Source organism: Microtus oregoni, unplaced genomic scaffold (genome assembly GCF_018167655.1).
Source record: "Microtus oregoni isolate MIOR12 unplaced genomic scaffold, Mior012 000038F_ref0000394, whole genome shotgun sequence".
Taxonomy (NCBI): Eukaryota; Metazoa; Chordata; class Mammalia; order Rodentia; family Cricetidae; genus Microtus; species Microtus oregoni.
Window position 1 is genome coordinate 14,478,313 of NW_024543097.1, and position 23,949 is coordinate 14,502,261.

General features: G+C 42.4%; 1 protein-coding gene across 2 annotated transcripts in view; it reads left to right on the forward strand.

Moving 5' to 3' along the window:
- Positions 1-23,949, forward strand: part of Efna5 (ephrin A5) — a 284,078-nt gene that overhangs the window by 232,059 nt on the left and 28,070 nt on the right. For both annotated transcript variants that reach the window (XM_041631900.1, XM_041631901.1), the window contains exon 2: positions 2,961-3,253. In XM_041631900.1, the coding sequence (XP_041487834.1) occupies positions 2,961-3,253 (293 nt within the window). The remainder of the gene's footprint in view (positions 1-2,960; positions 3,254-23,949) is intronic.

Consider the following 23,949-nt stretch of genomic DNA (forward strand, 5'->3'; position numbering starts at 1 on the left):
TTTAAGAGGGTACCATTTAAGAAGACGAGTTGCTGCAGTGATGGAGCTGTCACACTGTGGGGCCATTGTAGTTTCTAAGACAGGATATGCTTCAGAACCAAGTAAGACTTGGGTTCTGATTTTAACCCCACTACCTATGTATAGTGAAAAATTGAGCTAAGAGAATGATATCTTCTCTGGATGTTGTTCCTGATTGGTAACGTAAAACATTGTAACTGCTTGATATAGTAGTTTTGAGTATCAGAGTGTATGTATGTCATATATGCAGAACACACACAGATTCCCAGGACAGCAAATGCTTGTTGTATTAGTAAATGGGAAAGAGATCCAAAACTCCATTGAGAATGAGACTCGTCCCTCTAGGGAATACGAAGCAGACCTGCGGACTTGATATTAGCAATTTAATCTCTTAGGAAACACAATATGACGAGCATTAGCTCTGAGGTCAGACGGCTTTAGTTTCAGTTCCCCTCGGCCTTTTACTAGCTGTGAACACTGGGCACATCACTTGGGTTAATCTCAGTGTCTTCGTCTTTGAGTAGATAGCACAGTAGTGAATTGTCTGTGGTTCTGTGATGGATATTAAACTGAAATATGAATGTAACATAGTAAGTATTCAATCTTAGTCATGTTCTGTGTGCTATAAAATTAAAATGTCTAATCCTATTTTTTTCTTTTATACCTAAGCACATTGTATAATGCCTTTCAGGGGTTTCACTCAGTCATTGTTTTATTTAGATATTGCCTATTTTTTGACATACGCATTAGTAAACACATGTGCAAATTAAAGACCCGAAACAAGACAGGCCTACAATCCTGTCACTGAAGAGTAGATACAGGAAGGTTTAGGAGTCCAAGGCCACTCTTGGCAACGAGGCAAGTTCAAGTTTAGCCTCTGCTACATAACACCTGTTTCAAAAAACAGACAAGCAAACAAGGATCCGAAACAGAAGTGTAAATTAGCTATGAAAGATTATCATCTTCAGCAATTGATAAAGAATATGAGTTGTTAGAACAAGCACGTATTTAAAATAGGCAACTCAGTAATTTACTTACCTCACATGGAAATCCAGTATCACGTGGGGGAGACAACTGGTCAACCCAATGGAGGATGGGTTTTCAGTTCCGTAATTTGCATTGTTAGAATTTAGTGACATTAACAGAGAAAAAATGGAAGAGGTGAACTAAACCCAAGGTGCCAAAGAAATGTGGCAATGTGGCTTTTAATTATAGAACAACAAGATTATAGAATAAGAGAATATCAGAATAAAACCGGGTAATGACAGTTTTTAATTTTCATTTTCAATTTGAGCACTTTCAAATGCTAGTCAAGCTCGCATGAGTGACACTAGGGAAAGAACACCCCCCCCATGTCTCTAAAATCTATAATAATAATATAATAGTTTAAAGTGCATCTGGGCATCACCTTCTGCTGCAGTTCTTGTCTGGCTCTCATCCAAAACTGTCAGGCTACTCTTGAGTACTGATGATTCATAGCCCGACACCTTTTATCTGAACATTGCAATGTCTTTTCTTTGTACTTTAGCAGCGATGTTACCTTGATGTTCAGAAATCTCTTAAAAGGAACAGCCTTTCTGTACATCTTGACAAATCAGTGCCTGGCAGTAATGAAGAAGTGGTAAACTGACGATCATGAGAAACACAAAGACATAAACACCCGCGGTTCTCTTTGGAAGAAATGCCCGTGTATTTGGAAGGATCCTAGCTGGAATGGAAATGTTCCGATACCTTCCCTTGGTTTTTGATTTGGAACTTTTAAACCTCCAGTTGCTCTTTCTATGCTTCCTCCTCTGAGACTTGAGGAGCCTTGGGGCGGGGGGACAACCAAGGTGGATACCCATTGTTCTCCTATCATACATGGAAGGGAACCGAGGCTCTGGGTGACTTATGACTTTGACTCATCAGATACAATCCTTAAAGCCAGGTAGGCTTACTAAGTGAGTGCTTCTCCTGCTTTCTTTTTGAACAGTGTTGTGTCTCAAACAGGAATCTTTGCCAGAGAGTGTTTAGCATTGAAAATAAGAGTGGTCTGTTTTTCCTAGGCTAACCTTGAGTCCTCATTTATGCTTGGGTCCTCCAGTTTAAGAACTCAGTGGGAAGCTGGAGGGAATGAGGAGGCGCTTAGAGAGAGAAGGAGCCTGGGAACTGTCCCAGAGATAACCAAAGGAACAAGGATTTTCATGTACGGAGAAAGGAGGCTACAGACACAGCTGACATCTCTAAATGTTTTATGGACTACCTTGTGGAAGAGGAATTAGATGCGCCCTTTGTAACTCCGGGCGGCAGAAGTAGGATCAGTGAGTAGAAATTACACAGAAGCAGATTTATGCTCAATAGAGGAGGAAAGTTTCTAACATTTAGAGATGTCCAAAAATGGAATTGACCAGCTCATCATCGCTGGGACGTGTTCATGTGAGACTGGCTGTCCGGCTTGAAGATTATGGGGCTTTATGAGTGTTGTATTTCAGCAGTAACACAGCTTTATAGTGAACCTTTCCGAGGGCTTAGGGAAGAGTTTCCCCGCTAGCTAAAAACAAAGGCGTTTTTATAAGCTTTCCTACCATGATTTTGGGCTGAGAAAGATGTGCCCATATGATTCTTACTTCCCACATCACTGTGGCCTGTGAAATACTTTTCAGTTCATTGGGAAAGATATTCATTAAGACAGAGAAGCTGTAGTTTTATAGGCTTGAACTGAAGCAGACATGTGGTACTTACGGGCTGGTGTCTCGTGTGTGTGTGTGTGTGTGTGTGTGTGTGTGTGTGTGTGTGGTGTGCAGTTGGATTTGTAACTTTTCACATCAGGCTATAACAGCGGTCAGTAAGAACTTTTTATACTAAATGTTTTACCTCCAGGATTATTGGCGGCTTCCGCTGTTGATTCCAAGCAGGAGACTTTCCTTGTCTGAATTATCTTCATCTCCTTCTCTTTCCAACAGATTCCAGAGGGGTGACTACCACATTGACGTCTGCATCAATGACTACCTGGATGTTTTCTGCCCTCACTATGAGGACTCTGTCCCAGAAGACAAGACTGAGCGCTATATCCTCTACATGGTGAACTTCGATGGCTACAGTGCCTGCGACCATACTTCCAAAGGGTTCAAGAGATGGGAATGTAACCGGCCTCACTCTCCAAACGGACCGCTCAAGTTCTCGGAGAAATTCCAGCTCTTCACTCCCTTTTCTCTAGGATTTGAATTCAGGCCAGGCCGAGAGTATTTCTACATCTGTGAGTACATAGCGATTTATTCTGTTGTGGGGCAGCTGCAAACCTCGGGCTCATTTAAAAAAAGAAAAGAAAAGAAAAAAAAAACTAAACCACCAAACCTATGTTGTGGAGAATTGCAGAGCTGGACTCTGCATTACAGATGTCTCCTTGTAAATGCACACATCATGGTCCCTAGATACATTAGCTGGGAATTGAGAACCAAAATTAGATTAAAGACACACCGCTTCTTCCCCTATGAAATTGCGTGTCAGCCCGTTCAGTGAACCACTGCTGACTGGTATTTCTTTTAAATGAAAATTGCCAGGACTTTTTTTTTTTTTTTAAAGCTTGGGGAAAGGAAAAAAAAAAGATTCCTGAAAAAAGAATTAAAGGAAATAATTAAATTTACATAACTTGGAGTCATTGCATTTCTTATTCAGGTGTCAGCAATATCCTTTCAATCATCCCCATTTTTCGTGGAGAAAGCCACAACGCCTGCAAATGTCAGCAGGCTGACGATAAAATACTTGCTTTGCACCGAGGAGAAGAGACAATTACTAGGAGCAGCTGTGTCTTTAGACAGGCAAGCGTGAAGCAGGATCTAGGAAGAGCTCCCAGGGAACTGCTTTCTCACCTGTGAGCCTTGGGTCGCTCTCCTGAGGGAACTCGGAATGTTCTTGGCAGACCTGCCTTCGTCACAGTGCCATGGGTGGCCCTTCCTCTCCGTCACACACAGCGTTCCAACAACATTACATATTGAGGCGTCACACCGTTAGAGATTACTCCTAAGTGCTTCTCAGACTTCCCTATGCGTGAGACCCCTGGGGGTCTGGTTGTCATACAGATGTTGGCTTTAGACCTGAGATTCTGCACACATCAAGTGCCCAGGTAGTATTCATATTGCTGGCCTACGGGCCACACGTTGAGTAACAGGGTTCTAGCTGATACCAACCGTAGGCCTCTTGGTAGCTGAGCATTTTTTTTTTTTTTTTTTTTTTTAGTATCGAATACTTAGAGTCTAGGTGCTGGACTCTGGCCTTTCCTGTGTTCACTATTGACAGTAGGCCACAGAAGCTTATTTGTCCGTTCATGGTACTCTGAGGTTCATGGTATGTTTATTGAGGAGCTCACATTGGCTCTGAAGTGTCGGGAGGTGCTAGACGAAGATATTCGCTATTTTTTGTAAAGGGGGAGACTTGTAAAGAGGGAGTGCAGGTAAGAACAGCTGCTGAATACAGATGCAAAGGCCAGTCTGGACTCAGGAGGACTTGAGGCTTACCTGTGTCAGGAATGAAGAAGCGTGATTGCACTCGCTGTGTAGAAATCCACCTGATACCACTCCGAATACTTGGCATCCCTTTCCCCCATCAGCCTGCCAGACAAACAAGACAGAGAACATTCCTGTTTTTCTGACTCAGTTCTTCCATCCAGATGTCTCCACCCACATGGTTTAGAGCCCCTGAGTTTCCTAGCTCCTCTCCATCTTCAGAAAACAGAATTTCATCGTAAGTCAGATTTCACCGTCGCCACGGCTCTCTTGCTTGTATTGGAATTGAATTTTAAAAAGGAAATTGAACAGTACCAGTTTTATTATTTCAGCACATACTTCTGTTGTTAGTCATGAGAAAACATGTAAAAAAGCCTTGATACTATCTCACATCCAGTGCATAAAATAAGAAAAGGAAGATTGAGTCTCACAGATGCAGGAAACACTGGCACCCGGTGACCCCTCACGGTCTCAGGCAGTGCACTCAGCTTCACGAGTTCTGATTTTGTGAAAGAATCCCATTCAGCAGAGGGAGGAACAGGAAGGAGGAGGTTTTCAGTGATGGGGCAGCATTAATTTCATTAATTCCCCAACTGTAAACTGCTGTATTATAAGGGGAAATTATTACCAGGACTGATATCTTCTTATTGGCTTCTCAGATTTAAAAACCAACAAAAGCAGAAACTGAAAATAAGGAGACGGCCTCGAGATGGGAAACACACTCACAAGCCAACTAGTTGATTACGTGATTATTAGAAATTATAGAATCCATTGAGGTTCATAAGCAAGACGTTATTCACATATACTGTAGTGCTTGTGACTAGGTTTTTCCTCATTTGTAGTTAAATTCAATATTTCACTAAAAATCATTATGTGTCTTCTATAACATTCATTTAGCGGAGTCATTTAACTGTCAAGGGCTCCCGTCAAAGTAATTGTTCCAAAATGCTTCAAAATATCAAGAGCTTTTTGCTGTTCAGCTGAGTTTAACTTAAATTACTTTTTTTTAATGAAAGGTAAAATAGCACAAAATTAAGCAGCAAAGCGATGTTCATTTACAAGAGGCACAGTGGCCTGGTGTTCAATTAAATGGAATTTCCAACCGTGTTTTCATCCCTCAGAAGCGTCCCTCCCTGTCTGCTCCATAGTGAAAGGCTCGCCTGTCTTTCTCTGCTGAGAACAGGGGCAGGGCTAACATGGACGCCTTAGCACGTTTAATGTGCTCTGCTCATAATTAAAGCACAGGATTCTTCAGGGAGAATTGGCCCTCGGTTGAATTTCCTTTCTCCTACGATGTGGGGAATGAAAAAAGTGATTGGGAAATGGCTTTTCTTCACACTTGTTACATCCATCTCAGAAAGGAGTTTAATTGCCAGCCAGTAGAAATCAGAAAGTGTTCTTGTGGGGACAAAGGGACCAAGTCTCTTAACACCTCTCTCTTTGCATCTTCAGAACCAGGAAGAGGAAGAAGCTCATAGCCTATGGTCTGTCCTGCTTTAGGTTTGGGCTCAGCTGTGAGGTAGGGGGGCAGAAAGTAACAGATTTGGCAGAAAGGCAAGGCAAGCATTTCATAGCAGGGGTACCTAGATTCAGACAAGAGACACACCAGAGAATTCTCATCAATATCCCCTTCGTCTTCAGGAGGCTTATCTTCTTTCTTAACTTCTTTGCATTACATAAATTAAGAAAATGTTTTGGTTGACTGTATCTCATGTAGAGCGCCTGATTTACCTTCAGGGCAAAGTGCCCTTCAGTGTTCTCGCTCCTTTATTCGTCTCAATTGGGGGCTTGTCACTGCCCCCCTTCCCTCGGGAGCTAGCTACAGGCAGAGTTGTGACACCCGGGACTGCTCCTGAGTCTGACCAACAGTTTTCAAGCCCTTGATAAGAGATTGGCATCCTAAAGTGGCTACAGAAAGATCAGCGGTGTTTCTATCTGTAGTAATAGATTCTCAGAACTGCCAGTCAGTTGGTTAAGGCAATAGGTCATTAGTATAGACTTTATACTGGGCGTGTTCAAACTGATACCCAGAGCCGGAATACATCCTATGACAGGAATGGCTCTGAATGTGGCTTGGTGTCCCACTGTCAATACTTTTTATAAGGAAATTGCAATGTTAGAAATTAAAAAAAATACTTTAAAATTTTTCTCCCAAATATTAACCTATAGAGAACACGTTTAGAACTTTTTTCTGCTCCCATAGCTACACCAGAAGCGATCAGAGAAATCACTAAAATAAGGACGTTAAATTATTTCTGTAAGTCCATAGAAATACTGATTTGAGGGCAGCCTTTTGTTGAAGGGGGAAATAAAAACAGTGATTGCCTGGCCCGTCGCTTGCTGTAATGAGCTATTTGAACCTGAGTAAGTCATCTGTTATCTTTGGAGTTCTACGTCTACCTCTGTACAATAACGTGGCCGAAATGAATGAGTTCAGAAATTACCTGAAACTTTAATATCCTCCTGTTATTAGTTTTTATCTGAGGTCCGCACCTCGATAGCATCTGTACAGTGGCCCCACAGGGTGCTGAGTAGATGTCAGTGCTAGCGACCAAGGGAGCTTTGAGAGATTTGTGTCGAACCCTGCACTCTCTGTCACTGCTGTCTGTGTTCTCTGCCAGTGGGACAGGCTCCTCTGTGATTCCCCAGCTCCCGGTGCTGCTGCCCCGGCCCTATCTCATCTTTTCTGAACCAGAACAACAAGGTGCTCCATGATCGCATTTTTCCTCCCTGAACCATCTTCCTCTCAGATCCTTCCCTTCCTCCCTGTTGCTGTGCCCTCCCCCCATCCTGTTCCCTATAGCTAGGCAGCACTCCCCAGTGGTGGGGCTTTGGCACTGGAATGTCTCCCGGCCTCACTGACCATCCCTTACTCTCACTCTTTTCAGAGGTGTGTTGATAAACATCTTTATCACAAAGGCCTGAAAAAAAATATAGAAACAACACTTTTTTAAAAATCATTCTCTACCCTCTTACTGTCTTGTGCTATTATTTTTCCTCAGGCGCTTATCACTCCTGACATTAAATATTTATGATTTATTGTTCATAGCTGTTTCTGCCCTGTGGCATGTATTATACTGTTTGTCGTGGAGAATATGTTCAGTAACTAGGAGCAAACAGTTTTTCTAGAGCACAGACTCTGTTCTAAGTGCAATTCTGAACACTTGGTCGTTAGGATGGTACTGCAGGATAGTGTTCTTTTTTGACTCTCTCTCTCTCTTGTGAATGAAGAAATTGAGGCAAAGGTCAGGTAACTTGAAAAAAGGATTTGGGGCATATGCTACGAGAAGAAAGAAAAAGATAAAAATCGAAGTTCTCCTGTACTTCAGAAGGAAGAGGATACTTTTTTTTTAAGGTTAGAAAAGGGCACAGCGAAGTCCTTGACAGACAAGCGTGAGGGCGTGCGTTAGGATCTTTAGCCCGTAGGAATGTTGAATGTTGGGTGTGCTGCTGGCTTGCCCGTCTCCTGATCACACACACAGAGCAGTGTGTATACATCTGCAGCTCTCTGCGGGATGCTTTCCCATCTCCAGAAGACATTACTAGCTCTGTCACTCCAGGCAACTCCCAAAGCCAGAAAAGTTGCATTTTCTAAAACAGAACCCCTAAATTGCTACTTGTATGGTGAAGTGTAGTAATATGAGTGGCGGGGCTGCATCCCCAGCACCCCGGCAGCCTGGCTAGCTTATGCTCCGAAATAACAACACACAAACTGTATTCATTTAAACACTGCTTGGCCCTTTAGCTCTAGCCCTTACAGGCTAATTCTCACATCCCGATCAACCCATCTCTAATAATCTGTGAGCACCGGTCTTACCGGGAAAGGTTCAGCATGTCTAACCTGGCGGCTTGCTTCTTCAGGAGAACGGAGCATGGCATCTCTCTGAGGCGTCTGCTCCCGAGAGGAGAGCTGTGGAGTCTGAGCTCACTTCCTCTTCCTCCCAGCGTTCTGTTCTGTTTACTCCTCCCACCTATCTTCTAACCAATGAGGGCCAAGCAGTTTCTTTTTATTTAACCAATGACCTTTCTCCATCATTTCCCCTTTTTCGGTTTAAACTAGCTCAGTCGGTAGAGCATAAGACTCTTAATCTCAGGGTCGTGGGTTCGAGCCCCACGTTGGGCGCCAAAATGAAGGCGTAAGTCACAAACAATGCCACACCAGTTTGGAATTATGATTAATAGGGTGGTATTTATTTAAAGGGGAAAAAACTTACAGAGCACTGTCCCAGGCAACAGCCCTCTATGCAACCAGGAAGGGAGTCTAGTCGCCGGCGGAGCAGGAAGTGAAGAGAGAGAGGAGAGGGAAGTGGCCGCTTTTTTAAAGGGAGAGAGACCACGCCCCAATGGGCTGGTATCTCAGCAGCTATAGGCTGGAGGAGTGGGAGGACCTCCCGCAACAGTGAAGTGTCCAAATTAGATTATAACTATCTCCGATCTCCGTACCACTGAATTAGTGAATCTTTATTGGGTTTTGTTGTTGTTGTTTTGTTTGCTTGTTTTTCCGAGACAGGGTTTTCTGTGTGACAGATCTGGCTGTCCTGGAACTCACTTTGTAGACCAGGTTGGCCTTGAACTTAGAGATCTGCCTGCTTTTGCCTTCCAAGAGCTGGGATTAAAGGTGTGTGCCACCCCTGCCAGGCAAATTAGTGAATCTAAATGAATTATTTACTAGATATAAGTATCATTTTCAGAAAATGACAATAGAAGGGCAAAAGATGGTAGCCTTTGCTTCATCTAATGTACTGCTGGGTACCTTCTATGCATGGGCACATTTTTCATAAATCCATTGTATATTGCTCCTTGAATGCATATTAACTGTTAATCTTCCATGTATTTTAGTAGTGCATAGCTTTGTCGTAGGCTGTGAGACGATCCTAATATGCCCTACTCAGTTTATCAACAAAATAATCTAAATTTTGCTAAGAGATGGATCCATATGATCCAGATCTAGAAACTGATTGCACAGTGTGGTTATTAAACAACCTTTTATAGAGACGAAAATATTCAGAACAGCAGAAGATTAATGTGAGGGCAAAGCTCCTTCACTTACCATCTGGCTCCGGAAGTTTTCTGTAGGGGAATTATGTGGGGGCTCCGAGTGGCATTTGCTTGCAGAAGTGTTTATAAAATCAGATGAGGGCTCAACAACACAGAGAATCCGCTTAGTCAATACCAACGGAAACTGTATGTCGAGGAGAAATAGTGTCAAGCAGCACATCCGGGAGATCTGCTCTGCAAACAACACCTGAATGAATATGTGTCATAACAATGCACCACCTACAGGGACACGACTAATTTTAAAGAAGGCAATATTGTATGGCACGCTCTGCAGTAGCTCAATCGCTTGCTTTTAATTCAGTGGAAATACCGTGGCATTGAAGAAGAGAAATGTCTGGACTCTGGCCACTGCAGTCTTGGGTTTGAATCTACCTGGTCTCCTGAAGACTTATTTAGGTGTTTTGTCTATACGCGTGTCTGTATGCAGTGGCCTCAGAGATCAGAAGAGGGCTCTAGTGTCTCTGGAGCTGGAGTTAAGAGACAGCTCTGAGCTGCCCTGTAGCACTGGGAAGTGAGCCCAGGACCTCTGGGAAAACAATGTTCGTAACCCCTGGATCATCTCTCCAGTTCCTGTACTAGTCTCCTAGATACTAGGGTGTTGATGGGATGTTGTCTAACCTTACCAAGCTTTCCCTTTCTTCATCAGTAAAATGGGTTTGACTGTAGGAGTTCTTCACCACGGTCTTTCTTCTTCCCAAGTCAGGAAATGTGTTGTCTTTTAAAGAATGAACAGCCTGCTAAACAGGTGCGTTCAACCATCCTTACCCGAAACGACTGGTGTCCTTTGGACATTTAAGTTACCTTGAATAGCCCAAATTGATATTTTAATTCAAGAAAATACATAAACCATGTAAAGATTACATTTGAAAACTAGTTCCATGAGAAGAATTTTGCCAGAATTATATTCACCCATGGATGTCTTAAATTCTCTGTAAAGTCTGAATTTGCAATGGCTTCCATTGGTAATCTACATTAGGAATTATTATTTTTTCATAAAAGTTTTCACTTCAAGACCTTTATTCTTAATTTCTGAGAATACTCCTGCCTGTATCATAACAACATTTCTTTCCTCTGACTCAAACTCCATGTGAAATTTATTTTTTTTTCTTTTTATTAAAAATTACCACCTCCTTCCATTTCTCTCCCCCTCCCTCTTTCCCTCCCTCTCCAGTCCAAAGAGCAGTCAAGGTTCCCTGCCCTGTGGGAAGTCCAAGGTCCTCCCCCCTCCATCCAGGTCTAGGAAGGTGAGCATCCAAACAGACTAGGCTCCCACAAAGCCAGTACATGCAGTAGGGTCAAAACCCAGTGCCATTGTCCTTGGCTTCTCAGTCAGCCCTCATTGTTCGCCATGTTCAGAGAGTCTGATTTGATCACATGCTCCATCAGTCCCAGTCCAGCTGGCCTTGGTGAGCTCCCATTAGATCAGCCCCACCGTCTCAGTGGGTGGGAGCATCCCTCGCTGTCCTGACTTCCTTGTTCATGTTCTCCATCCTTCTGCTCCTCATTTGGACCTTGGGAGCTCAGTCCAGTGCTCCAATGTGGGTCTCTGTCTCTATCTCGATCCATCGCCAGATGAAGGTTCATAGGAATTATTTTTGCTTTTGGAAGTTTCCACCAATCCACTTTGTTTTCATGAATTTTCTTATTGCAATAGAAGAATGTGAAAATAGTACGATTATAAAAGCAGAATGCAAAAAAATGTTTTAATCATACACACTATTATACTCTTGCATGGGAGGTAACTTATAAATACGGTATACTTTTTAGAATTAACACCTCAACACTTGTTCCTGTGTGTATGTGTCTGTGTTTGCGTTCATGTGCAAACACACACTTTTCTGTTATTGGTCTTTATTATTATTATTACTGAGCCCTTCTTTTGGCATTATTCCCTCCAGTAGCAACTGTTCTGAGATCCTAGGCATTCATAACAGAAATGTTCAGTAGAACTCTCATCAAGGACTAAGTTACCCTTTCAGCTTTATTATTAAGGTGGTGTCCCAGAAAGTGGTGTTTTGAGGCCTATTTATGTTAACACAGAAAAAGTCGAAGAGATTATTAGGAACAGATTTTGATTATTTCTACAGAAATAAAACACTAGCTTTAAAAAAATTTTTTTTAAATAGAATGTAAACATTTTTGTCCAGTAGGGCGTTGACATCTTTCAGGGATAGTATTAACCCCCTTTCTGATAATCGTCATTTTTATTCTCTTTGTGTGCTCTAACAGTCTCTTGTGAGCCTACACGGCTGTGCCTTTCCATTTAAAGAATGAGTTTAGAGAATTGTTTCTGGTTCAAGATGTCCCTGGCCGTCTTAGGAAAGCATGAACGGATTCAAAAGTCCTTAAGTGAAAGCTAAATAAACAACCTGTATGATGTGCGGGGACCTCAGCATATTTTCCCCTGTGTCAATTGTAATTTTCTCTTATGGAAACAATTGTTTATTGGACAGGTGTTGATGTTAACTTTCTGAATGAGAGTGTGTGGTGTGGTCTCAGTGCCTCTGGGTCACACATGCAGGACCCAGGCTGTGGTGGTGTCTCTGTGCACGTCAGGTGGCCTGTTGTCAACTGTGGGTGCAGCACCCAGGCTGGGGTGGTGTCCCTGTGCACATCAGGTGGCCTGAGAGAAACTGCTAGGGTCACAGGATGTTTGTCAGGACGTCATTCTTTTTTTTAACCTATTCACAGTATTGCTCTGCCAAGCATTTATCTTTCTCAAAAGAGATGAACGTGTTGTTAAATGAGTGGACGAAAGGAGAAAGCTAGACGTTAAAAAGAGTTCGAGATATTAATAGCAGGCCTGTGAAAATGAAAGCCAGAGTGAACCTCACTGCTTCGTGGATGTTGGCATGGAGAGCATTCCGGAAATTTAAAGAGGGACCTGTGACAAGTCTTGAGTAATTGGGACTTGAGGGGAGCTCGCGGAATCAACCACAAGGAGCCGAGACTCCTAAGCAGCCTCCCCATTGTCTGATTGTTTCAAAGGCTCTGACATTCAGATAAGAAGTTCACCAACAAAATCATTTCTTATTCGTACTCCCTTCGAGAATGCAGAATGCTGTTTGAGATGGAGAAAGCATGTAGCACTCCGACTTCCTGAGGGATGAGAGGGCATTATGTCACCTTTTGCTTCCTCTCCCCATGCTTTGAAAAAAACGCTGAAAGAGAAACAAATTAAAGGATTGCGCCTTTTCTCCCCTAAATGTCAAAAGTGGCCACCTCTCCAGAAATAACCCCTCTGATTAATTGCATAATCTCACGAAGAAGCAGCCAAGCTCAGCCTTATAAACACGGGATGCATTAAATTGGGTTCAGAGTTAACAGAAAATAGTTGGATGGGCTTCTGTGTTTCATTGTACATGTGGGGCTACATAGAACAGATGCCGGGAGAGATGGAAATAACGTACCGGCGACACTTGGGATAACGGTGTTTAGACTTCGTTGACTTGGGGTTGTCAGCATACTAGTCTCTGTGACTCTTTTAGTGACTTACGAAGGCAACCGAACTTCAATGGGGGTGATGTCTAAGTGGCATTTGTTATAAATTGCCCAAGCATGCACACTTCAGATGCATAGTCGATCTTCAGGGGAGAAAATGAGTGCGTTGTAGTATAGAAAATTCCAATCTTTCCATGGGACACACACACAGTGAAAGTTGACTGGACAGGGCTCATGTGGGACTAACGGGGTTGTGGTCTTCCATCCGAAGAAACGCTGCTTCTGCAGGGTTTCCCACTCAGTCTGTTCTCGCTCTGTTTCAACAGAATGGTCTTGTAACTCTTGGTTTGAAAGTTGTCATACAGCCTCACAGCAGGCTTATATTATCTACAGGGTTCTTTATGGGGAAATATAAATCACCACAAATGAGACTTTTCACAGCCAGATATATGTAGAGATCTGTGCCAGTGCTTTCCTGGATGTCTAAAAAATATCTCTAGGCTCTGAAGCTTCCTCACTACTCATCCTGTTCCCGACCCTTTTGGGAAGCAATTCTCAAAACTTGAGATTGATGGTCCAGAGGGCTGATAGTGGCTATAAAGTTTTCTATTTTCTCTTTCCTTTAATATTAATGTAGAGAACGAGGCATTATCATTCATTATTTTAGTTCATGAGTATCCTGTGGGCTTGAAATATGGTTCCTGGGGCTGTGGCTCACCTCTGTTTAATAGGGGAAATATGTGGACTTTGGCAACAGGCTGTTTTTCCATTAAATATTTTTATGCAGATTGTATAAAATCCACATTAGGAACAAAATCTTAATAAAAATGCAATATCCAGGCTTAGTTGAAAATTTTAAAATCTTTGCAAAATATTAATTCCTTCTGAGCCCCAAAAGTAAAATATCGTGAATTGGAGAACAGCCAGCCTGTCTATTATTGTTAGAAATTGCAATGATAATATCTTTTCATTTTACATTATTATTTCCACAGATGTACAATATTTCTGACCAGCTTTATCTCCATCACTGTAAGCTGAGTTTCACTCTGCAGTTAGCATCCCCTTAGCATGCAAATCCTTTAAAAACAAATAACATGCTCTCGATGATTTAAAATAAAGAAGCTGCGTTGCTTGAACTCACCCAGCTTTCTATTACCTGAAGAAGCAGGGCTCTAATCCAGATTTGCCTTTCCTGATTCTCTTAGAAATTTTTAAACATTAATTTTCCACTGAGGGCAAATGCTACCAATTCTTACTGGAGTGAGAATGGGTGGGTTGGACAGTTTCAGTGGGTCCCAACCCTTCAGTTTAGAAAGTCTTGCTCTGTTTCAGGTGGAATTTTAAGAAACAGACCTGCAAGAGATGAAGTCAGAGACCCCAAACATGTAGCTTGTGAAAGAATGCGTAAAGGTCTTGCTGGGGAGCAGTTGGTTCAGTGGCATCTGAGCCCATGTGGTGGCTGCTGTACTAAATTGGATTAGCATAGTTCATCCTTTCGCTAAAGGTTTGCTGTGCCCTGATGGGCGATCATCCCCCTCGTTGTAACTATAGTGATCTAGCATTTATTGCATGTACTATGTATATTGGTTTCGAGCACTAGGTTCTTTCCCAGCCATTGAATACTCATCTGGGAGGTAGGTGATGCCATTGTCCCCAGTGTTACTTAGGGATGCTCAGAGAGAGAGAGTAGTAAACGTTAAGTCCTTGCAGCATGCCTCCAGGTCGAAGTTTTGTTGGTGCATTTCGTAATGTATAAAAATAGATCATTTGCTGATCGCCAACCCAGGGCCTTCCAGTTGCTAAGCATGCATGTTATCCCTGAGCTGTTCCCACAGCCTCATAAGAAGTATTTCTAAAGAAGTCAAAGTAAGGCAGAGTTTAAACACTGACAGAGCCCTTGTACTCCAGAGGGCAGTGCCTGTTCTGAAAACAGCTAGAATAAAATCTTTAGGGATATTTACTTTTGCTTTATTACTGAGAGTCACAAAAGGCCTATGTAACAGATATTGTGCATCAGATCATTGTGGAATGATTTGTGGGATCAGAATATGATGGTATATTAAAGTGTGTCATTTGCTATAACAATGGCATTTAATGATGTTCAAGACTATTGAAAGTGTGTGTCTCTTCTATGCCCTCAGTCATTTTTCAGAGGTTCAGTTTCATTAACAGAATCAATAGTGCAGTTTGGACATTGGTAGATGCATTGTAAAGCCTTGTGACCAGTTGTCTCAGCATTGCAGCTCTTAATATGACCAGCCGAAAATTGCCTACCTGATCCCTGCGGATCATGGGACCTTAGCATTATTGTGTTTATTATTACCCTGTCATCTGTAACAACCATCGCTCTTACTATTTAAGTCCCACAGTTTATGGGGGCTGTGGAGATGGTTAAGTGCTTATGTAGGAGGAAAGGACCTGTGTGCAAATACCCAGCACCCTTGAAAAACATGAGCATGGCTGTAAGTGCCTGTAGTTCCAGCCTTGAAGAGGGGCCAATCCCCGGTGATCAGCAGCCGTGCAGTCCCGCCAAAATGGTGATACTCCTGTTCAGTAAGAGACCCTGCCTCAAAGAAATGAGATGGGGAGCGTTAGAAGATGACATCCAACATCCTCCGTTCACCTCTGCATACACGAACAAAATACCTACACAGTCATGTGCAATACACACACACACACACACACACACACACACACACACACTTCCTTTTAATCCTCTGCTTCTCCATAAGCTTAGAAGTCTTAAAGGATTCTTTATTTTACAAATTTAGAAACATTACACATACATGTATGTGTGTGCATAGATAGATAGATAGATAGGTAGGTAGATAGATTTTAGAATTCAGACTCTATTGGAGATTTGCTATACTTGAAATCCTTTAGCCTGCATTTTGGGAGTTATCACATAGAAATGATCTTGGCCCTGGTTCACAAAGATGCTTACCTAGAGTTGGAAAGACATCCCAGCCCAAACCGAACAAGCTTCTCCCAACTTCTGACAAAGACGTTAGAACAGCAAGAACCCAGAATGAAATACTTGGCATGGTGGCACACACCTCTAATGCCAGCGCTTGGGAGGCAGAAGCAGCAGGGTCTCTAGGATGATGAAGCCAGCCTGCGCTGCCCTGTGAGTTCCAGGTCAGCAAGGACTGCATAGCGAGACCCTGTTTCAAAAGAAAGGAAAGGAAAGGGAAAGAAAAGCAGGTATCTAAGAGAAACATGATGCTGGGGAGGAAGCCAGGGTTGTTGTTTTGTTTTGTTTTGGAGGGGGGAGGAAGGGATTAGCATATAAATACATTGAAATCATTTGTCATATGATAATAGCTACCATATGAACACTTACCCATTACTCGCAGAGTATGCTGTGCCATCTTATCTATTTCTTTTGGCATCTATTGTTTCCAGTTTTCTGACGAGGAAACTGCAATTCACACAGATCAAGGAACTGGCCTTACTTACACTGTTCACGTGTGCAAGAATCCCAATCTGAGCGAATACAGGCTGACGTCAAAGTCCATGCCCTTAGATCTTGTCTGTGAGGGGAACGTCATGTTTAAAAGCCAATTCCTTCGACAGCCCTGGTGGTTATTAAGAAATTATTCTCCTCTCAGAGACATTAATACCCTTCACTTGGCTTTTCGCACTTCGCTGTTGCCTTCGTGTTCCCTTCAACTCTGTTGCCATAGCTATACAGTTTCGATTTTTTTGTGTGTGTGTCGGCTTTTATGATGTTTATGTTAAACGGAATTGCTAAATCAATAGCGTTTGCTGGATTATTAGTTTAATTAAAAAGCAGAATTTCTGACCTTTAGATATGATATGTTTATTCTTGAAGTCCCTTTAAGAAGATTTATTGCAGCTATTTCCTGAAATATTTATATTCAAATGCTATAATATCCATGGATTAGACTCAACTTAGTGCTGTCTTTTACGATGCATCGTATCTGTAAAAAAAAATCTACCGGGTTGTAAGAAGGTCACTCTCCTCTTGTTTAAGAGGATCGTCTGTGCTTGGTGAGCTGTGTGCTGGTGTGCTGTGTGAGCTGTATCTGAGGCCTGTGTAGTCGTCTACGCTGTGCCGGTGGGCAGCCCTTGTCCCCAGGAGCGCACAGTAAATGGGAGGAATACGTGTTGATAAAAGCAATTAAAGGATTGAAAGTAAGATGTGTGGCGAGGGAAGTCCTGAGCTGACGGGCAAGGTGGGATTAGGTTGTGAGGCTAGCTCCTCTACCCTAGGTGCACTGATCTACCTGTGGGAAGGAAGGTGTGAGATTTCAGGGTCCTGGAACTCACTTCCACACCGCCAGACTCACTCCTTTTTATGGGGTGATGGATCCGTTTGGACTTCCTTCCCAGCTGCTTTTCTTACGCGGGAGGAAAATGGATGTGGATGTGTCTGGAATGAGCACTGGAAGTGGAAAGGTCACGTCTGTGCTGGCTTCCATCCTGAGAAAAGGTGAATTTTCTCTTGTGACTGTTAGCGTAACCCAGGGAGGTCTGGTAACAGGAAGCGAAGGCAGGCTGAGGTGGCCTGCGGTTCTGAGACCTGTCTCATCCACACTACCCATCAGCCGTCTTTCTGCCCTTCCAGTCAGGTTGTCTCCATTTGTTTCATCCTGAGAGAGAACCACTTTGATTGGCTGGTGCAAATGAGAGCCACGTAGCCCTGCGGGGGTTTTTTGTTTGTTTGTTTGTTTGGTTGGGTTTTTTTGCCTTTTGAGTATATTTTGGTACAATTTATAAAATATGTTGTTATACAATGAATGCCTTTTAGACAGCAATACTCTTCATAAACAAGGACAAAACCCCTAGAAACATGGAAACAAACAACAACAAAAAAAAAAGGAGGAAGAGAGCGGGTGAGAAACGTTCGTTTCAGGCTCACGCCGTGGAAGGAAGAACTCTTCCTGTGGAGAAAGTAAAGGATCGTGACTCAGCCTGACATTCGTCACACAAGCCCAGGTTGTTGGAAGTGCAGGCAAGAAGTCAGGGCCTATTGTCTGTGACCTTTTGTGCTTGACAGTTTGTTCTCCCCTGCCTGATGTCAGTTAGAGGCTGACGAAAAAGCAGTGTCTCTAAGTGGAGCAATGATTCGGTTATGATTAAAGGTCAGCGGGGATGTGTATTTAATCACCATCTACCACTCATAAACAGGGCAGGACAGGAGTCATTTCAAAACCTGCATAATATGCTCTGCTTCCCAGAGAAGAAGTCTGTTATCTCAGAGATTCATTTAAAAAAGATTTCACGTGTAGAAAAAGAATTTTCCGATGGAGAAGCGTGGGTCTACTGTGGACTAGGTTTGTCTAGCGAGGCAATAGATCTCCACCTGGGCCTGAAGGTACCCGCATATACGTGAGATGAAGTGCTAGTTTAATAAATGATATTCTTAATATTGATATCTGAAAGGCAATTAGTTACTTTCTTGGGTCTATCAAAATTAATGGTCACTTCCATGACAAATCTTTATGGGTACTTTAAATTATACATTTGCATATGTCAGAAATAGTTCCTCTCATCAACGAGTTTGAAATACAGTAGGCGTCAGAAATAGCTCACTGCCATTTACTCACAAGTCCATTTTCCTCACAATTTTTATAGTATCAGATGTGACCAAAATGTATTAATTCACTTCAAAAGGCATTAATTCAGTTCACTGGATTCATTTATTTTTTTTTTCTACAGTGGTGAAGATGTAGAAATATCATCCTGCTCGCTCAGGGAGCCATTGTCTGGTTCACATCCAAGTCTGTAGTGGTCAGATGAATGCGTACAAAAATATTTTCAAGGACTAACTAGAAAATTGCTTTGCCGTTGGCAGGGTTTTGTGCACTTATTCTTCTCTCATGGAGTCTTATACCTGAAAACCATTGGAGAAATATTCGTTTTTCCTAAATTGAGAAACTCAGCTGTAATCTTAAATGAAATGGGATAAATTATCCTTTTCACAATTATCCATTAAAGAGAGAATTAGAATTAATATTAATCACAGATGTTTCATCAAGCTTTATTATCAACCAGATTGACTGCCAACGTGCTTTCTGGAAGAAATTTTCTCTCCAGCCCCCACCTGCTACTGAGAACAAACTCTTATTATGGGTCCTTAGATAAAGATTAATGGTTTTGGCAATTCGTTCGAGGAAATCCATATTTTACTGGACACTCCACTTCAGTTCAAGGCATCGCTAAAAAGCACGGTTTGTCACCTCCCTGATAAAATTATGCAGTAGAGACATATGGTGTGATAGTTCTTCCTACCATCATCAGAAACAGGCTAGTCAGGAAATCTCCCAAGGTTGGTATCACGTAACCCAAACCGTTTAAACTTCAGCAAGATTTGTGTGAAGAAAAAAATGCCATGGTGTTTTTTTTTTAAATAGTGTCTATTAATTATATAAAATAATAAGTTTTATTGTGACATACTCATGTGTGCATGCAACATACCTTGATCAACTTCTCCTCAACTTCCCTTGCTTATTTCTACTTCTCCTGCCTGAATTCAATACTTTCATGAATACTTTCAGAAGTAATTGTCAACTATTTGACCCTTATGATAATTGTGAACATATCCTGTCGCTCTTTCAGTTTTGCGAAGGGCACTACAGATCAGGGCTACATCCATTAATGACAGTCCTCTGCGTGTGTTCAGGGAACGTCTAGAGGTCTATATCATTTTCAAACAAGTATGGCACAGGGCAATTATGACGTTACAAAAGGACAAATGCCAGAGTGATTGTTTCATTTACAAAAATGGATTATTGTTAATAGCCCTAGAGCCTTTTGAAAAATTATTTTATTTCTTAAAAGCTAGTTTCCACATATTTCTCAGAGTCACGGTGCTTATTAGAAGCCAAAGGAGTGGATTTAAGTGTCGGTAGGAAGCTGGAGGAACATGTCTTTGAAAGTAAGATGAAACTCTTGATAACCAAGAATTGAGTTTAAAAAAAAATATTATAAACTTCTTCCTTAGTAAGATGGTGGTGGCCGTGATGGGTGTTTTGTTTTTGTGGCAGTGTGCATTGTATTTAATTGCAGCGGTGTGGTGGTATTGTGTACATGTGTAGTTTCTGTAGTAGGGTGTGGGAGTCGATACGATGTTTTACAATAGCCTTGTGGTGTGTGTTTTGCGGTGGTATGAGGGCAGTGTGTATGTGTTGTTTTACTTTGGTGGCACCTGGGTGTCATCTTGTGGTGTGGTGGTAATGATGTAGATGTGTTTTGTGGTAGTGATGATGTATGTCATTTATGGTCTGCAATCGTGGTAATTTATGTATTGTTTGGCGATGGTGGCGCGGGTGTGTTGTTTTGTGGTATGTGTGTGTTGTTTTATGATAATGTGTGGTGGTGATGTGTCAATGCGTATGGCTTGTTTGGTGGCGGCAGTTTGCCCATGTTGCTTTGTGTGGTGTGATGGTGATGTGTGTGTTGTTTCAGGGTTGTGATGGCGGCTGGGATGTGTTGTTCTGTGCTGTGCTATGCCGATGTATGTGTGTTGTTTTCTCTGGGTAGCCATGTGAATTATTCATTGTTGCAGGGGCTGGAGAAATGTCTGTGTTTTGTGGAGGTTGGTAGTGGGTGATGCCTGTCTTGTTGTGCGGGACAGTGTACTTATGGAAGCACTGTGGTGGCAGTTATGTGTGTGTGTTATTTTCTGTTGGCCTGTCTGGCCTTGGCTAACGTCATACGTGTGGAGATACAGTTTTTGCTGTGTAGACAGTAGGAGCTGGTAGCCGCTACGAGAAGTAGCAGTTCTGTGACCTCATTAGTTTGCTCATCGGTGCCGTAGGCAGCTCCCACTTCTCATGCCCGCACTTTCTGGTCATAACGTGGAGAGCTGTAATGCGCCTCCCATTGCCCTTCAAGACTCCTATCTTAATTGATCCTGGGACCATGTAATTGAGGAGAAGATAAATCATCACCCTGACCTACCCCCACATCAGAGGCAAAGATGCAGCAGCCACAACTTTCATAACTTTCAGCAGTTATTTAAAATAGTAAAATTATATTCCTTTCTATAAAAGGGACATAAAGGTATCACACGCATTGATTTTACATGCTCTGAGGAATGCATTCGGTAGACAGAGTTCAGCCAAACTCTTTCACAGGTTTTAGCTGAGTTGTTCTTGACAATTTCATTAAGGACTTAATTCCTCATAAGTTGTTATGGAAAAGTACTTGGGGGTGGTCACTGTGCTCCGGTGTGGTCCTAGAGAGTTGGATGAACTTTTGTCTTTTCATTGCTAAGTGTGGCCCAGTCAGAGCTGCTGTTTGATTTCTTTCTCCAGAGCGTGCCACACTTTAAATAAAGGTGCTGAGGCGAGACTCTGTTGCTGTTTGTGTCCTCTGTGCATGTGTGTGTGTGTATATGTGTATGTGCATGTGTATGTGTATATGTGTTTGTGTGTGTGTGTGCTTGTGTATGTGTGTATGTCTGTATGTGCATGTGTATGTGTATATGTGTATGAGTGTGTATGTGCACGTGTATGTGTGTGTGCTTTTTGTGTGCCCATGTGCGTGTGTGTGTGTGTGTGTGTGTGTGTACGGGCACACTATGTGTTGCGTGCATGCAGGTACAGGGTGGGGGTCAGTCTCAGGTATTATCCCTCAGGAGCCATTCATTTTGCTCATTGACACTGGATTTTTCATTGGCCGGAAACTTACCTAGTCAGCGTGGCTGGCCAAGGAGCCATAGGGATGTCCATAGCTCCTCAGTTAGCATTCAATGCCTCTGCCTGCTGCACACAGAAACCTCTCTGATAGGCTCTGAGAGCTGCGTTAATCTATGGATACAGAAATACTAGTTTAGAGAGCACATTGATAATTGCATCCATTTAGCGGAATAATAGTAAGCGGTGAACCTCTGGAGCCTCTAAGCTCCCAACAATGGGTTCTTGGCTAGATTTACAGCAAGACATGTGTTTCCTCCTGTAGAGTGGGCCCCAAATCCAATCAGAAAGTGGTAGATCACCCCCAAAACATTACCCAGGGCCAGTTCTTAACCCCTCTGCTGGTTATTTTATTTCCTAGGGTTCCCAGCTGGATAAGATTGATGATGACCTCTCCCCCAGTAGCACCTTTTAGTATTATGACAGCGATCCAGCAGGGAGAGATCTTCTCACTCACCATCAGCTTTGTTCCCCCACGTCCTGTAGCTAAGTGTGTGATGTCGAAGGCAAGGGGGTGTTATAGCTTCTGGTGAGAGATCAAGATCAATAGTAGTAGCCTGCATTGTTCTTGGTATCTCTAAGATACCGCCAACCAACAACTTGACGGGGGTATCCCATAGCTGGACTGGGCTTTTATTTCACAATCTGTGGCTTCTTATAGGAACATTATCCTATAAATAGCATAACTACAATTAAACTCTTTTATGGTGTGTGTGTGTGTGTGTGTGTGTGTGTGTGTGTGTGTGTGTGTGTAGCTTATAAAGGTTGCCATATGGCACTTTCTATCCTTAGTGTTGGTTGTCCCCCCGCCCCCCTCATCCTACATCTCTGTCCTACCCTCCCAAGAGGCTGAATAGGTGGGTGTACATACCTGGTGTATATGATGCAGTGATGTAAGCCTTGGTTGGTCTCAGGATTCCACGTGCTCATTGTTTGGATACTGATGGTGAAGAAGAAATTGTCCTCGGCCCGTATCATTCTGTGGTGTATTTTCAGGCCGGAGCCTGCTGCTCAGCACGACTCCAAAGAAAGGCCACGGAGGAAACAGTAAACCCTTCTCAGGCCCAGTTGATGCTCTGCAATCGCCATCTCCCGTGGCAACACCTTAAACAACTACCAGGTTAGCCGTAGGTTTTCAAAAGGTACTTTATGTAAATGCATTTTTAGCACGACTTAATTGAATGTGAGCAGTCCCTGCTCTTGATAAACGAGCCACTTTTATATTTATAGCAGACTTAAGAACGTAATTACATTGCATGAACTTCACATGCTCATTCAGTGATTTTATAAATACATCATATATATATATATATATATATATATATATATATTACAGGCAATATATATGTAGTTCGTTCCTTCTACTCCAAATGTGATTTAAGTGTTTATAATAGATCACTGGACAAATAAGCATTTTTTCTCTGATCTTTCTTTCATTCACTTATTCTTTTTTTTTTCTTCTCTACTTCATTTCACAGACAGTTGGCCAGGTTGTATTTCAAACTGTTTGAATACTACAGAAAAAATACTAATGGACAAAAGTTTTGCTTTAATAGAACTTCTGAACATAGGAAGTAAGGAAAGGGCTGTAAAAGACCAACAAAGAAATTTGAAATTGTGTGTGTGTGTGTGTGTGTGTGTGTGTGTGTGTGTGTGTGTGTACAGAATAAGGAGAATGGAGAACAGAAAGATTGATATGTGTGAAATACATTACACTTTGTGGTCAAGGAAGGCCTCTCCGTAAGTTAGCATTTGAAGGTGAAACCCAGCAGAAATTCCCATTTCTGTCTGCCAAGAGAATTTTTCAGGCTGTGGTACCAGGAACACAGCAGAGGTCTTGGGGGTTGTGTGCCTGATTTGTCCATGAGGAGGCTCTCAAGACCGATGGAGCAGTGTGAACAGAGGAATGCTGTGAGTATGTCTAGTGTGGAAAATACAGACCAGTGTGTGTGAAGGCGAGCGTGGGTCACTGTGGTGCACAGTGCATATTTGGGACTTGGTTCTCTTCTGATAGGAGCCAGGAAGGGTTCTTTTCTTCTGGTGGAGGCTCTCTGAACTTTTGTCCACTTGCTCATCTCAGGGCATAGATATTATTATTATTATTATTACTACTACTACTACTACTACTACATGGGAACCATGTACTTAAACAACTAAAACAAAGACTGGAAGATGGTACAGAAAAAAAAATGTAATTGCCACCGAAAAGACATTCATTGATCAAATACCATCATTACAGGCAAACACAACAGAAAAATTGAAGGTCATTTGTCCTGCAGCTTTTG